Source organism: Zalophus californianus, chromosome 16 (genome assembly GCF_009762305.2).
Source record: "Zalophus californianus isolate mZalCal1 chromosome 16, mZalCal1.pri.v2, whole genome shotgun sequence".
Lineage (NCBI taxonomy): Eukaryota > Metazoa > Chordata > Mammalia > Carnivora > Otariidae > Zalophus > Zalophus californianus.
The window spans coordinates 34,950,772-34,966,737 of NC_045610.1; the positions used below are offsets into that span (position 1 = coordinate 34,950,772).

Consider the following 15,966-nt stretch of genomic DNA (forward strand, 5'->3'; position numbering starts at 1 on the left):
TGGTTACTTTATCACAGTAAAGAAAAAAAGAATGAAAATAATTCCCAAATCAGAAATGAAAAAAAGAACAAAGTAAGCCAAAGGGGGGCAAAAAACACAAAAAATTAAAGATGAAAGTAGAAATTAATGAATTAACAGAAAAACTATACACCAGATTGATGAATCGATTTAGGTCCAGGATAAGCCACTGGCTAGTTTAATCAAGGAGGAAAAAAAAAAACAACACAAAATATACAAAATAAATGACAAGGGGAAAAGAACTTGGTACAGAAGAAATTGAGAAAATCTTATGCAACCATTTTACACACTTCTATGCAAATAAACTTGAAAACCTAGGTGAAGTGGATTCTTAGGAAGATACAGTTTAAGAGAACCTCATTAGAGATTTTTAAAAAACGGGTGCCAGGGTGGCTCAGCCAGGTAAGTGTCCCAAGTCTTGATCTCAGCTCAGGTCTTGATCTCAGAGTTGTGAGTTCAAGACCCACTTTGGGCTCCACACCCAGCTTAAAAAAGGGGGGGGGGAGTGGGTGCCTGGGTGGCTAAGTCAGTTAAGTGTCAGACTTTTAATTTTCCGCTCAGATCATGATCTCAGGGTCGAGAGATCAAGCCCCATGTCAGGCTCCGTGCTGGCGTGGATCCTGCCTAAGATTCTCTCTCTCCCTCTGCCCCACCTCCTCTGCTCTCCCTCTCAAAAAATAAAAATAAATAAAATTTTTAAAAAATGTTTTTAACTTAATAGAAGAAACAAATTTATCAAGGAGCTATCCCACAAAACACCAGACCTATGTGATTTCACAAGGGAATTCTACAAAACCTTTAGAGCCCATACATTCCCAACGCTACGTAAATTACTTCAGAACATAGAAAATGCCGAAGAACTTTCCAGTTTTTTTTGTACAAACTTTATAATTTTATGAAGCAAGAGTAATACCAATTTCTAAACCTGTTAAAGGTGGTGCAAAAATGAAAATTACAGATATTTATGAATATCAATGCAAAAGCCTAAATATTGTGCAGTCTATCACACTACATTAAGAAAATACATCATGATGAAGTGAGGTTTATAGTAGGAATACAAAGATGATTCAGTATTTGGAACTCTTTTGATACAGTTCACCATATTAATGGGTCTAAGGAGAAAAATCATATTCTCTTTATAGATGCTGAAAAAATCTGTGGCAAAATTCAGCACCTGTTCCTAACTTTAAAGTTTTAAAAAAACAGGAATTGATAGATCCTTAACATGACTTTCATAAATACAGATAAGCATACATGCATACATACACCTAAATCCTAAGGCCAGCATCTTATGATAGACACTGAAATCATAAACAAAATGAGGATGTTCATTGTCTCTGGTATATAACATTGTACTGCAAATATGAAGAACAACAGACAGGAAAGAGAGAACAATTGGCATAGTAATGGGAAAAGAAAGAAAAGTTTGTTTGCAGATGACAGGATAGTTATCTGGAAAGCCCCAGAAAACCAATGACAAAACTATTTCAAAGTAATTTAGCAAGACTGAAGGATATAAAATAAATCTTCATGTATTCAGTAACCAATTATACAATATAACAAGAGGGAAGATTGCATTACAAAGCAACAAAAAGTAAGATATTTAAATTCCTAAGAATTTGATTTTAACAAAAATCTACATAAAGCAAACTAAAACATTTCTTAAAGACACAAGGTATAACTAAACAATTGGAAAGACATCCCTTGTTTTTTGGTTAGGAACTCTCAACCTCCTGATGTCACTTTCTTCCTGAGTTAATAAATGTAATGAGATCCTAATAATACCAACAATTTTTGGTATAGAGCTAAACTAGTTAATACTGGAATTCATTTGGAAAAATAAGCATGCAAGAATATCAAAACATTAAGAGGGAAGAATAACAGGTCTTGGCACCATTAGAGCGCCACTTAGGAAAAGATACCAGATCATTTCTTCACACCATGCGTAAGAATAAACTCCAAATGGATCAGAGGTCTAGATATTAAAAAATGCACAAATAACAAAATATGGGGAACCTTCCTATACAGTGGTCATAAGGAAAAGTTTTCTGAGTCAAAATCAAGTTTAAAAGAATACTGATAAATTTTACTGCGGTTAAAAATTTTTTAATTTCATGAAAACTTTATAAGCAAAATCAAAATTTGCCATATTTTACAAAGGGTAAATTCCTAAATACACAGAACTTTGAAAAAAACATCTAAGAGACTAAAAACCCTAAAGAAAAAAGGGCAAAAGAACACACGTCGCATAGACATACAAAAGAAGATACAAAAATGGCTCTGTGTAAAACAAAACTGAGCACATCTTGGTTTTTAATACCAGTCCTCACTGAAAAGAATGAGAGCTCCTTGGAGAAATGGTTGAACAATGTAGGTACAAAATGATCCTGGAATGTCTTGATATGCTAGAAAGTAAGGCAATACTTAATAAATATTGATGAGAACATGTCAGAGGGATTCAGGAGCCAGTTTGAGGGAATCCAGGTAGCTGGATATGGGATCATTTGAGCCCCAAAATAGGGACAGTAATGGATTATAAACCATTGGGGTAAAAAAGAGGCGTGAATTCATGCTGATGATAAAGGTAGGTAGGTGGGTAAATATATAAGGAGGATGATGGAAGAATTCTGTGCTGACTGGTAAAAGAGTACTAGAATCACAAAGTCATTTTGTAGCCATCATAATGTTTGGTTTGGCAGGAGTTATTGGATGCTAACTTTAGGGATGGGGTGGAGCGAGATTTCAATGAAAAACAGTATTTGCATGTTTTTAAATATGTCTGCAAGATTGCTTATTAGTTGCAAGGAGAAATACAGTAAGTGTACAGTGGAAAATGCCTTGAAAGAATGATTAAAATTAACAGCAGAGAGGGCCAGATAGGCATCTTATGCCTCTGGATGTAATGTTCTGAGAAGGTTATCCCTCTTACGTAGTACTATGGGGGTATATAACTTGATCCAGTGAGGAAACATGAGGAGCCTCAAATGAGAAACATTATATTAAAAAGGTGGAGAGAGAGCCTGCATTATTCAGAAGTAATCTTCCAGATTAAAGGAAACTAAGGAGACAAATATGACATGGGATCCTGGACTGAACGAAAGAATGCTATATAAAGGACATTATTGGGTCCATTGGACTATGGATGGTAAATTGGGGGAAAGTATCACATTAATGTTAAATTTCCTGAAACTGTTAACTATGCGGTAGTTATGAGAGAACAATTTTATTTTTAGAAAATGCATACTGAATTTGGGGTGGACAAAAAGATATGTATGCAACTTCCTCTCAGATGGTTTAGCAAAATACCTATATATTTAGAGAGAATAAAACAAATGAGGCAAAATGTTAATAATTGGCAAATCTGAGTGGACTACACAGGATTTCATTGTACTGTTTTCCAACTTTCCTAGAAGTTTGAAGTTCTTTCCAAGTAGAAAGTTTAAAAAAAAAATGACTACACTAACATACCATTTTTCATCCATTATATTGACAAAAATACTCTTGTTGCTCATGCAAATGCAAAATGGTAAAATTTCTATGGAGGGAAATTTGGTATTACCTAACTAAATTACATACACATTCACTCTTCAACCCACAGAATATACTCTGAGAGTATACCTCAGGCAGTTTTAAATGTATGTGTATACACGCATGTATAATAAGTTTGTTCGTTGAAGCAATATTTGTAATTGCAAAACATTGAAAACTGCTAACTGTCCAAAGGAGATTGATCGAGTAAACACACACAGTGGAGTACTGTACAGTTGAAAAAAGAAGGAAGATGTCTGTGCACTGAAATGGAATGATTTCCAGGATATATTTCTCTTTTTTTTTAAGATTTTATTTATTTGAGAGAGAGAATGAGATAGAGAGAGCATGAGAGGGGCGAGGGCCAGAGGGAGAAGCAGACTCCCTGCTGAGCAGGGAGCCTGATGGGGGACTCGATCCTGGGACTCCAGGATCATGACCTGAGCCGAAGGCAGTTGCTCAACCAACTCAGCCACCCAGGCGCCCTCTTTTTTTTTTCCTAAGATTTTTTATTTTTGTATTTATTCATGAGAGACAGAGAGATAGATGCAGAGGGAGAAACAGGCTCCCAAGGGGCAGGGAGCCCGATGTGGGACTCAATCCCAGGACCCTGGCTGGGATCATGACCTGAGCCGAAGGCAGACGCTTAACCATCTGAGCCACGCAGGCGCCCTTCCAGGATATATTTCTTTTCTCTTTTTTTTTAAGATTTTATTTATTTATTTGAGACAGAATGAGAGAGAGAGAGAGCACATGAGAAGGGGGAGGGTCAGAGGGAGCAGCAGACTCCCTGCTGAGCAGGGAGCCCGATGCCGGACTCGATCCAGGGACTCCAGGATTATGACCTGAGCTGAAGGCAGTTGCTTAACCAACTGAGCCACCCAGGTGCCCCCAGGATATATTTCTGAATTAATAAAAGCAAAGGACAGAGAAATTTAGTGTATGGCCTTCTCTGTAAGAAAGAAGAATAAGAAAATAAATATACCTATTTACCTTTTCAAAATAGACACACTCAAGAGGGATGAACTAGGTTACCCGCCTGCAAAGGTGGATGGTGAGGCAGGGGCAGGAAACAACATTTTTCCAAGTTGTAACTTTTTATATAGTTCTTTATGTTTGTAAGCAGGGCAGTTTTTTAGATAGGCCCCAGAAATGGAATTAATTCAGTAAGGATGGCAGGGAAGACTAAAAACCAAACTCAGCTTGTTTAAATCAGTAATATAACCACATTGAAGGAGGGAGAAATAAATAATCCAAGTAACTCTTAAATACTCTGACCTTCAGTTTAGGGAGATGGGACTACAAAGAAATTCTCACTCATAAGTTTGGTTTTTGTAGCAGTGTGGATGTAATGCTTCTGCAACTATATAAATATATAGAAGGATTGAGCAAATGAGTATGTGTAATTGGTGTGGGAGCCATGGTTTTCACTGTGGAAGAAGAAAGCTCCAAATACAGATGTGGGAAGATGAGGAAAAGCCCTAACAGATGGATTGGAATTGGAGTTAAAAGTGTGAACTCATGATTTTCTAAGATACATGTGTGTATACATATGACATGTCACATACATGTATGTATTCCAGTTCCATCTACTGAAGGACCCAGAGACAGAAAGAGACCTCAGTAGCACTGAGCATGCGGAATGCCACATCTTTATTTCTGATAGCCCCCACCAAAAGAAACTGGGGCTCTTAGGAAGAAATGGTTGATTCTAGGGTTGGGACAGGAAAATGAGTATAAGATAATCCTGGAGTATCTTGGTATGCCAGAAAGTAAGGAATTGCCCAAACAATGATAGAGGCTTGTCACAATGATACGAGTCGGCTTGATGGGGCTCCCACTGGCTAAATCTGGAACAGTTGGAGTTCCCAGATAACTAAGGACTATAATGAATTATAAGCCACTGAAAAGTAGGAATCCATGAGTGGATACCCATAATACGAGAAAAAAGAGGGATCTTTCCTACAGAAGAATGCCAAATGAGAATATGGAAGAAACTCTGGGGCTGGAAAATGCTAGTTTCAGATTGAGCAAGATCCTCATTGGATGCCAAATCTAGAGTGAAATTTTGATGAACAGAATATTTGCATGGTCTTTAAGTATCTCTCCACAGATTGCTTATTAAAAGAGGGAGAATAGTAAAACGACAACAGAGAACCAGACCACACCTGGACCATGCCTTCTAACTTCTCATCACCAATAGGAGGCAGGTGGAAATCACATAATCTGAATTTGCTACCCTAAGAGACAGCATCAGTAGTATTTCAACTGGAGATACACAACCTGAGAGAAAACCTCACATAAACCCAAAACGAGGAAATCTATGCGGAAGAAATCGAAATTATTTGTGTGGATGCACAGCTGTCAAGGAGAGGGAGCATAACTCCCCACTTTGTAAGTGTGGACTTCACAAAGTCACTTCCGAAAAGTACAGTATGGAGAGGGGCTAGGAGTAATTTTATAACAGAGAAAAACCTGAAAAATACTGCTTCAGGTAGAGGTGATCAAGGTCAATCCCAACAGTGGTAAGTTATGTTAGTACTATGTACCCTTTGATACAAAGGGTACTTCGCAGTACTGCTGACCTTTTTTCCAAAAACAGCCCCAGTCTGGTCCTGAGGAAATTATGAGACAAATCGCAGTAGAGGATCATTCAACAAAATACCTGACCAGGTACTCCTCAAAAGTCATCAAAAACCAGGAAAACCTGGGAAATTGTCATAGCCAAGAGGAGCTTTAGGGGACATGACAACTAAATGTAATGTGGGACCTTGGAATGGAAATACAACATTAAGTAAAAATGAAAGAAATGCAAAAACAGTTTGCATTTTCTAAAGTTTTATATAAATGGAGTCATACAGCATGTGCTCTTGTCTGGTTTTTTAAACTCGGTGTAATTATTTTGAGACTTATCCATGTTGTATATATCAACTCATTCCTTTTTATTGCTGAGCCTCAATATGGAATCACTGTGGATATGGCATAATTTGTTCATTCACCTGTTAATATTTGGGTTGTTTCTGTTTTTGAGCTGGTACGACCATTCATGTATGTGTACACACACACACATCTTTGTGTGGATATATCTTTTCATTTTAGGTAAATAGGAATGGAATGGGTGATAGGTGGTATGTATTTAACATTTTAACTGTCTCTTTTACAAAATGCTTTTACCTTCCCATCTGCAGTGTTTGAGAGTTCCATTTGCTACATAGACTGTAGAGGGTTGGTGTTTTGGGTTTTTGGTTTTTTTTTTTTTAATTTGGGGCAATCTAATAGATGTATGAGTGTCTCATGGTTTTAGTTTGCATTTTCCTAATGACCAGTGCTGTTGAGCATCTTTTCATGTCCTTATTTGCCATCCGTATATCTCTGAATTGTTTGTTGAGATATTGTGCCTGTTTTTTAATTGGACTGTCCCAGTTATTGAGTTTTGGTATGTCCTAGATACCGATCCTTTATCAGATACGTGATTTGCAAATATTGTTCTCCAGTCTGTCTTGTCTTATTCTCTTAATAGTGCCTTCCAAGGACCAGTTTTTAATTTTGATAAATCCAACTTAGTATTTTTCATTTATGGATCATATTTCTGATGTCCTATCCAAAAATTTTATGCCTACCTAAGGTCATGAAGATTTTCTCCTATTTTTTTTTCTAGAAGTTTTATAGTTTGAGTTCTTACGTTTAGGTCTGTGATCCATTTTGAGTTAATTTTTGTAGATGAGGTGAAGTATAGATCAGAATTGGGTTTTCTTCTGTTTTTTTTTTTAATTTGGTAATGTATTTGATCCAGCACCTTTTGTTGAAAAGACTATCTTTTTTCCACTGAATTAACCTTTTTTCTTTTTGTCTTTTTTCTTTTTAATTTTTTTATTCGGATGTAGTTGACACATTGTTACATTGGTTTCAGATGTACAACATCGAGATTATGTTGCCTCTTCTGTTTTTAAATTTCAAGAACTTGTTCCCTGGTGGTATCCTACCTATTCTTATGTCCCTGAAGAATTAATTTCATATTTTTCTTAAAAGATTTTTGTTTTATTTATGAGAGAGCACATGAGCAGGGGGGAGGGGCAGAGGGCGAAGCTGACTCCCCATGGAGCAGGGAGCCCGATGGAGGGCTCAATCCCAGGACCTCAGGATCGTGACCTGAGCCAAAGGCAGACATTTAACCAACTGAGCCACCCAGGTGCCCCATTAATTTCGTTTCTGAAGGTTTTTTTGTTTTTTCTCCCTACATTGCTTCTGTTTCCTTGTAGATTTTTTTTTCCTGAAGATTTGTTTTGGTCTTTCACATTCTCAGAGGCCTTTCTTTTTTTTGTTGTTTAAGATTTTATTTATTCATTTGAGAGATAGAGTGAGTGAGAGAGCCCACGAGAGAGCCCAACCAACTGAGCCACCCACGCGCCCCTCAGAGGCCTTTTTTAAATGATTGGTGATCCTTACCTCTCACTAAGCCACTGATTGGACTGAATGAGCCTGAGGTTGGACTTTTTGATGAGTGAGATTCACTGTGTGATTGGTCCCTTTTTAAATCTTCTCGCTAGTGTTTTGCACTGGTACTATGATCTGTTTAAATGTGGTTTTCTTTTTCTTGTGTTTAATATATGTGGTAGTCCTGTCTGAATTTGTTTTCAAAGTTTTTGTAGAATTCTTAGCCAGTCTCTCATTCAGCATTTCCATATTCTCTCCTTTGAGAATTCATATTAGACATTTATTAGATCTTTGCATGTTATGCTCTTTTAACTTTTTTTCTATGTTTCTGTTCTTCTTTGCAGTGTTTTGGGTATTTTCTTAATGTTTATCTTCCATTTCCCCATTTCTTTTTTAGCCATGTCTGATCTGCAATTCAGCCCATCCATTGAGGTGTTTTGGTGGTGGGTGTTTTTTTCATTACAGCAGTTATACATATTTTTAAGATTTTATTTATTTATTTGACAAAGATAGAGGACACAAGTAGGCAGAGCATAATTTGTTCATTCACCTGTTAATATTTGGGTTGTTTCTATTTTTGAGCTAGTACGACCATTCATGTATGTGTACACACACACACACACACACACACACACACACACACACATCTTTGTGTGGATATATCTTTTCATTTTAGGTAAATAGGAATGGAATGGGTGATAGGTGGTAGGTATCACAGGCAGAGTGAGGGGGAGAAGCAGGCTCCAAAAGGAGCCTGACATGGGGCTTGATCCCAGGACCCTGGGATCATGACCTGAGCCAAAGGCAGACGCTTAACCATCGAAGCCTCCCAGGTGCCCCACAGGTTACATTTTTCATTTACAGAAGTTACATTTGGTTCTTGTCAGGTCTGCCTGATTGCTTTTTATTCCTTTGTTCATTTTTTAATAATATTTTTCTTTTTTTAAGATTTATGTCAGAGAGAGAAGAACATGCATACACATTGTGTGCAGGAAAGAGGGTGGCACAGAGGGAGAGGAGAATCTCAAGCAGACTCCCTGCTGAGCAAGGAACCCAGTGCAGGTCTCAGTCCCACAACCATGAGATCAAGAGTAAGCCACCCAAGTGCCCCTTTTTATTTCTTCTTAAACAGTTCGTGGGGGCGCCTGGGTGGCTCAGTCAGTTAAGCATCTGCCTTCAGCTCAGGTCATGATCCCAGGGCTCTGGGTTCGAGCCCCACATCTGGCTCCCTGCTCAGGCAGGAGTCTGCTTCTCCCTCTCCCTCTGCCTGCTGCACCCCCTGCTTGTGCTCTCTCTCTCTCTCTCTGTGTCAAATAAAAATAAATAAAATCTTAAAAAAAAAAAAGGCACTTCGGTGGCTCAGTCGGTTGGGCATCTGCCTTCGGCTCAGGTCGTGATCCCAGGGTCCTGGGATTGAGCCCCGCATTAGGCTCCCTGCTCCACGGAGAGCCTGCTTCTCCATCTGCCTGCCCTCCCCCTGCTTGTGCTCTCTCTCTGTCAAATAAATAAATAAAATCTTTTTTTTTTTTTTAGATTTTATTTATTTATTTGACAGAGACCACGAGAGAGGGAACACAAGCAGGGGGCGTGGGAGAGTGGAGAAGCAGGCTTCCCGCTGAGCTCGATCCCAGGACTCTGGGATCATGACCTGAGCTGAAGGCAGACACTTAAACAACTGAGCCACCCAGGCACCCCTAAATAAATAAAATCTTAAAAAAACAAAAATCCCAGAGTAGCCTCTCCACCCAGAGCATGGGCAGGAAAGGCTCACTTGTAGGTTCTCTTTTGCATGTAGTCACATTTTTTTTTCCCACCTACCCTTTCATTGAAGTTGCAGCCCCCTTAGGGATTTTCGTCTGATGCAGGGGTTTCCAATTAAGTTCCCCTGCAGCAAATGCTAAGTTTAACATAGAATAAGTTGATTACAGCTCATATGTATAGTTCATTAGTATTCTGTCATAATCTAAGAAAAAAATACTGACGGAACACCATTTCCCAAGTAGAATATAGCTTCCCAGCTAGTGTGTCTTGGATTTGTCAAGATAATTCATCCCTGCAATACTTGGGATAGTCAGAGGCCTCAGACTGAGTGCATTCAGGGGCTTATAACCCTTGCGTTGTATAGATGATCATTTTCTGTGTGCTGGAACCATGGAAAAGGTTAGCATTTCTCTAGATCATTAGTCTTTGAAGATGCTTTGGAAAATACTGCATGCTATATATCCCTCTTAAATTATCATAATGTTCATAAGTATATTGAAGGTTTAAAGAGGCCTTGAAGTAAGGAAAATTTTCCAAATGTATTTGACCATAATACTTTTATTTTTTTAATGTTAAAAAGTCTTGTAATGTTGAAACCAGGATGTTCGTTCTCATTGATCCCCTGAAATTGCAGGGTTATATTCGCTGATAAGTTGAGTCCAAATAAGATTCTGCACTGACATTTAAGGGTCAATAAATATGCATTAGCTGCTAACCAAGCAGGCTGTAAAGTGAACGAGCTTATATGAAAACTATGGGTATAAAAGATCATCTCTGCATGGACGTGGGCTGTATGAATCTACTAGAACTTAAAGTTCTAGCCAGTGTTTATTAAGTGTGCATTCCAGACACCGTGATAAATATTTCATAATGTCTTTCCATTGCCCTGAGGAAAAAAGAATGTATCATTTCTTTACCTTGGCCTTCAAGGGTCCTCGTGATGTGGCCTCTATACCCTCCTCCAACCCCATCTCGTACACCTCTCACACTGGGCACCAGCCACGCTGGCCTTTCAGTTTGCCAAGTATATTATATTCCAGGCTGAAAGCCTTTGTCTTGTTCTCTGCTTTGCCTAGAACATCCCAGGACCAGATATTCAATTGGCTGCCCTTTCTGGCGTCGGGGTCTTATCTCACCAAAGCCTTTCCTCACCCCTGAGTCTTAGCTGACTACTCCTGCCTCAGTTTGACCCTGCCTTCCCGTGGCCTTGCTTGGATTCCTCTTGCCAGTAGTCTGGTAACGTTTGTGAGAAGCATGAATTTTGTCTGCTCTGTACCCTGCTCTATCTTTAGCCTCTGCTACTGTGAGACACACAAATATTGATAAATTGATAAATTTGTTGTTGAAAAATTGATAAATAGTTGTTGAATGTTGAATGAATAAGAGAAGAAGCTCATAACTTGTTTCACAGCTAAGTTCATAGCTAATGAATGGCAAAGCTGAGAGTCAAACCTAGGGCTGTCTGAATTCTGTGCTGTTAGCACCACCCTTCCCTCAAACAAGGACTATCCCATTCTTTATCACCTTATCAGTTCAAAATGTTGCTAGACTTTCTTTTGGCATTGCCTTCAGAATCTTCTTCTTTTGAAATCTGGTGGTAGCGGATTTTGATTCTTTGAATTTAAATACCTGCAAGTTATTCAGAACCAGATCTGTTAAATAAGATGGGTAATCAAGCTAGGGAAAACTATTGAGGGAAACAGAATAATTACAAAGTAACCACACACGATGCGGTTTTCTTTTTTAAATTGGATCTAAAAGAAGAATACTATAAGAAGTTGGAGGCTGTAGCAACCACATTGTAGCAGGCGCATTGTAGTAGGCGTAGAACCTCCTAAGGGGCCTTCTTAAAAGAGAGTATTCATTTGGGTATAAAATATTTCCATTGTGTGGATTAAAAGAAACTGATTTTGTCACTTTCATAGTTACACCTGATACATGTGAAAATCAGTTTCGCATTTTAGTACAATGTTCCATACCTGCACACCTGAAAATGATAGTCTCTCAAACTAGGAGATGCACTTGCTTGGTTTTATTCTGTCAGGCTTTAGATGACAGATTTCAGCTTTGTTGTTGGTCAGGGTAGGAAGTTAACTAGCCAGGAAAGAAATTGTGCGTAAAGTATAAAATGATACCAAAAGATACTAACTGAAGCAAAAGAATAAGGATAGGTGCCAAACTAAGATTCTTTGGTTGATACTTTTCACTCCAGTTGTAACTCACTGTGTTTGTTTATATCAAATTTTTTTGAAGTTTTTTTTGCTCCCTATGTTGCTTTTGTTTCCTTATATTTTTTCCTGAAGATTTTTTTTCTCTTTATTTTCCTATTTTCTTTTTGCTTTCTCCTCACTAAACTTGACGTTTTGCAGTGTATTTCAGGAAAGGTTGGAGTTGGCAATATTATTTTTGAGGGGCTTGGGGGGCTTTGAGAGAGGGCATATCTTTTTGGAGGAGCAAATGTGTGGCATTCACTGAAGATGATAATAGTGTCTTTGTGCTTTTCCTTTGAAAAGAAAATAATGTTTTTAGCTTGAGATACTTGGAGTTTTTTTAACCATTGTTTATGCTAAGGAAAAAAATGAGATAGGGCTACCTATGTACAAACGTTATCTTCTGTCATTTTTAAATAGTTAATATCTAAATTATTTCTAAAATTATCTAATTTCCTTTTAATAGAGAAGTAACCCACCTAGTTTATGGCAAAGCTTAAATTACGTGGTGATCTTCTGATCCCACTCAGCGTTCTTGCTGTCACCGTTGACATTCTTATTAGCTAACATGGTAGCTAATAAATTTGCACCTTGTAGAAAGGAAAGCTTCTGTTTTGAAACAAACATTCCATTACAGAATAAAATTATCATTTCTGAGGGCTAGATCTTCATTTTTCAGATACCACTTACCATAATTGGAACTAAGTTCCTTTGGGTGGGGGGTGTATCTGTGCTGTGTCATGTATTATTGATTTCTTCTACTTTTAAGACTGAACGTTCTTCACGCTCCGAAAGGAAAAGAAGAGACTCATTCGGGATGTTTGACGGTTATGATAGCTGCAGTGAGGACACGAGTAGCAGCTCCAGCTCTGAGGAGAGTGAAGAAGAAGTTGCTCCTTTACCTTCTAACCTCCCAATTATCAAAAACAATGGACAAGTGTACACATACCCAGATGGTAAATCTGGCATGGGTGAGTGTTTACAGCCTTCCGCTGTTATTCAGCTTCATGTTGGAGGTTATGTTTTAGTTCCATTTCTTCTGTCATTTCCCTTCCTTAGAATTTTTCAAGGAATAAAGAAAGGCAGTCCGAAACTTAAGAGTTGTAGATAAGACCATTAGATTTCTGTTTGATCTCTTTATCTTGCCTACCTGCTGTATTCTGGCGGAGGGCAAGTAGAACAAAATAAAAACAAAAGGCTATTGAGAAACATAATGTTGGACATAAATTCAGTCATTAGATAGTAAATCCCTGTGTAACTGAGTGTGTAGGATCGCGGGCTTGTAGAGTTGACAGGTACTTGCAGGGTAAAGTCTCTATCCTCTACAAAAATTCCTCATGGGAAGTTTTCTGTTTTAACGCTTCCAGTGATAACGTATCTATAATTACCAGAATATCCTTTATATTGGACCAAAATTACCCGTGCTCTAAATTTTGTCTTTGGGTCTTAATTTTGTCTTTTAAAGGTACCCAGAATAATTCTAATCCTTGTTACAATGATCTCCCTTCACACTAGAACACTCTGAGTAACTCTAGTTGCTTCGGTCATTTCTTGTAGTATCACAGTGATTTTAATTCCTGAATATATCCTGCTCACCGTCTTCCGGGCATACTTTGGATTACGTGGTAGTAAGGTGACAGCTTGTCCTGACTTGCCCGAGACTGTCCTGTTTTTAGGATTGAAAGTCCCATCTCCTGGAACGCACCTCAGGCTGGTGGTTGGTCACCTGTGTGATTAGGGCAGAAGGTAATTCCGCCTTCATCTCCTTTTTTCAGGACACTGTGTTTCCACTCATGCCACACAGTTGCTTTAGCTTTTTTGAAAATAATACTGATTTTGCATATAGCTGAAATTCTTTAATCTTTTCTACAGCTTTACCAGTAAACCAATTAAACCAGTTTCGTGCATTGGCAGTTGACTTTTTTTTTTTTTTTTTTAAGATTTTTAAGAAATCTCTCCTCCCAGCTTGGGGCTTGAATTTAGAACCCCAAGATCAAGAGTCACATGCTCCACCAACTGAGCCAGCCAGGCACCCCAACTTTGTTTTTTAATATATGAGGCTGATTTGAATATACTTTTAGGAACAGCACAAGCAAGGGCTATGGGAGCAGGAAGGGCAGGTGATGAATTCTCCCTAGGTCCAACCAGAGAGGGCTTCACAGGGCAGGCAGCCTTTGAGCTGGCTTTGAAGGGCAAAGGTGGAAGGTGTGGGAGAAGCCTGTGGAAGAAGGGAACTGTCATAGCACAGGTTGGCAGGTAGGACTTCGAAGGAGTAACGCTGAGCCATTCAGCTGTGGCAGGCACATGGGTGACTAACCACAAGAAACATCGCTTAGAGATGAAAGATTTGGAAATACAACCATCTGGGGGACTGCAGTGTCTGAGAACATAGTTTTAAATCAGTCAGTGCTCACTGAGGGCCTCCCACAGGGTCCTGGCTTCTGGTTACTTGCTGTCAGCAAAGAGGCTTCCTATTGGCAAAAGCTGAAGGACACACTCCCACTTCACTTGGGAGCCAGACAAGGTCATTTCCAAGGACATCACAAAGACTAGGGCACAGGGGAAAGAAGGTGGAACAGGCAGATTTGGAGTTAAATTTTTGGCCCTGAGCAGGCTTCTGACCCACGGAGCCTGTTTTTCTGTCTGTACAGTTGGGATGTGGTTACCTGCTAGGCAGGGTGGCCTGAAGCCAAGGGTGACAGGAAGTATCCCCAGAAGCCCCGGCTGGGGCTACATACACCAGAGATGCTTGAGAACACTGAATGTGAATAGGATCCAGCCTTGTTTGATACCGCTTAGATTCAGAAGTGAGTCCGCCAGGATCCCATTCTGATTTTAACAGTTGAAAAATGATTCAGGGCCTGAAGAGGACCCAGGAGTGATTTCAAGCTTACTCCCAGGTTGGGGCTGTAGGTGGGCCTAATTGATGAAATCAGCTTCACATTTCTCTTAATGGCTCTCTCGATAAAGGGAAGCAGAGTAGCAGTGATCTGTGCTGGAATAACTGTCATAGAACCTCAGCAGCCAAAAGCCAGGTTTGGAGGCCTGGCCATGGGTCTAAGGGCAAAAAACTGGAGCTGACCCCCAGGCCTGGCCATCAGGATGATGGAAGGCAAGTACAGCAGCAGAGGTTTCCCCTTTGGACATTGGTTGAGCTACATACTGTGCTGGTCCTGGGAGACCTGTCTCTGAGTGTGGCAGGATACTGGTAAGAATTGGGCCCTCCCTGGGCGCGTGGGTGGCTCAGTCAGTTAAGCGTCTGCCTTTGGTTCAGGTCATGATCCCAGGGTCCTGGGATCTAGTCCTGCATTGGGCTCCCCGCTCAAGGGGGGAGTCTGCTTCTCCCTCTCCCTCTGCCTGCCACTCTGCCTACTTGTGCTCTCTCTATCTCTCTGTCAAATAAATAAAATCTTAAAAAAAAAAAAAAAAGAATTGGGCCCTCCCTCAGTCCCCAAAGGACAAGCTCTGGATTTGGAGACAAAAGCTTCTGGGGGCTTTCCTTTTGAGACTTGCCAAGTTCTAGCCCCTTTCCAGCTGCAGTTTTTTGTTTTGTTTGTTTGTTTAAGATTTTATTTACTTACTTATTTGAGAAAGAGAGCACACATACGAGTCAGGGGAAGGAGGAGGAGCAGAGGGAGAAGGAGAAGCAGACACCCCACTGAGCAGGGAGCCCACCATGGGGCTCAATCCCAGGACCCTGGGATCGTGACCTGAGTCGAAGGCAGCTGCTTAACCAACTGAGCCACCCAGGCACCCCTGCAGTTGGTTTTTTAAATCCAAGGTTTAAGACTTTAAATTATTCCAGGGGCGCTTGGGTGGCTCAGTCATTTAAGCATCTAACTCTTCATTTCGGCTCAGGTCATGAGATCGAGCCCCGAGTCTAGCCTGCTTAAGATTCTCTCTCCCTCTCCCCTCCCCCACCCCCCAAATAAATAAATGAATAAATTCACATAACCTTTTTCTTACTAAGTTTTGGTCTTAGAAATTTTTTATTTCTGGGGCACCTGGGTGGCTC

General features: G+C 39.7%; 1 protein-coding gene across 9 annotated transcripts in view; it reads left to right on the forward strand.

Moving 5' to 3' along the window:
• MBTD1 (mbt domain containing 1) overlaps nt 1-15,966 on the forward strand; it is a 65,284-nt gene that overhangs the window by 11,360 nt on the left and 37,958 nt on the right. For 8 of the 9 annotated variants that reach the window (XR_003525165.2, XM_027624889.2, XM_027624890.2 and 5 more), the window contains one exon: nt 12,721-12,922. Coding sequence is in view for 7 of the 9 variants with exons in the window: in XM_027624889.2 (XP_027480690.1) it covers nt 12,769-12,922 (154 nt within the window). In the remaining 2 variants the exon portion in view is untranslated. Of the gene's footprint in view, nt 1-12,720; nt 12,923-15,966 lie in introns of those variants that run through there. The other variant, XM_027624895.2, reaches the window with a different exon arrangement.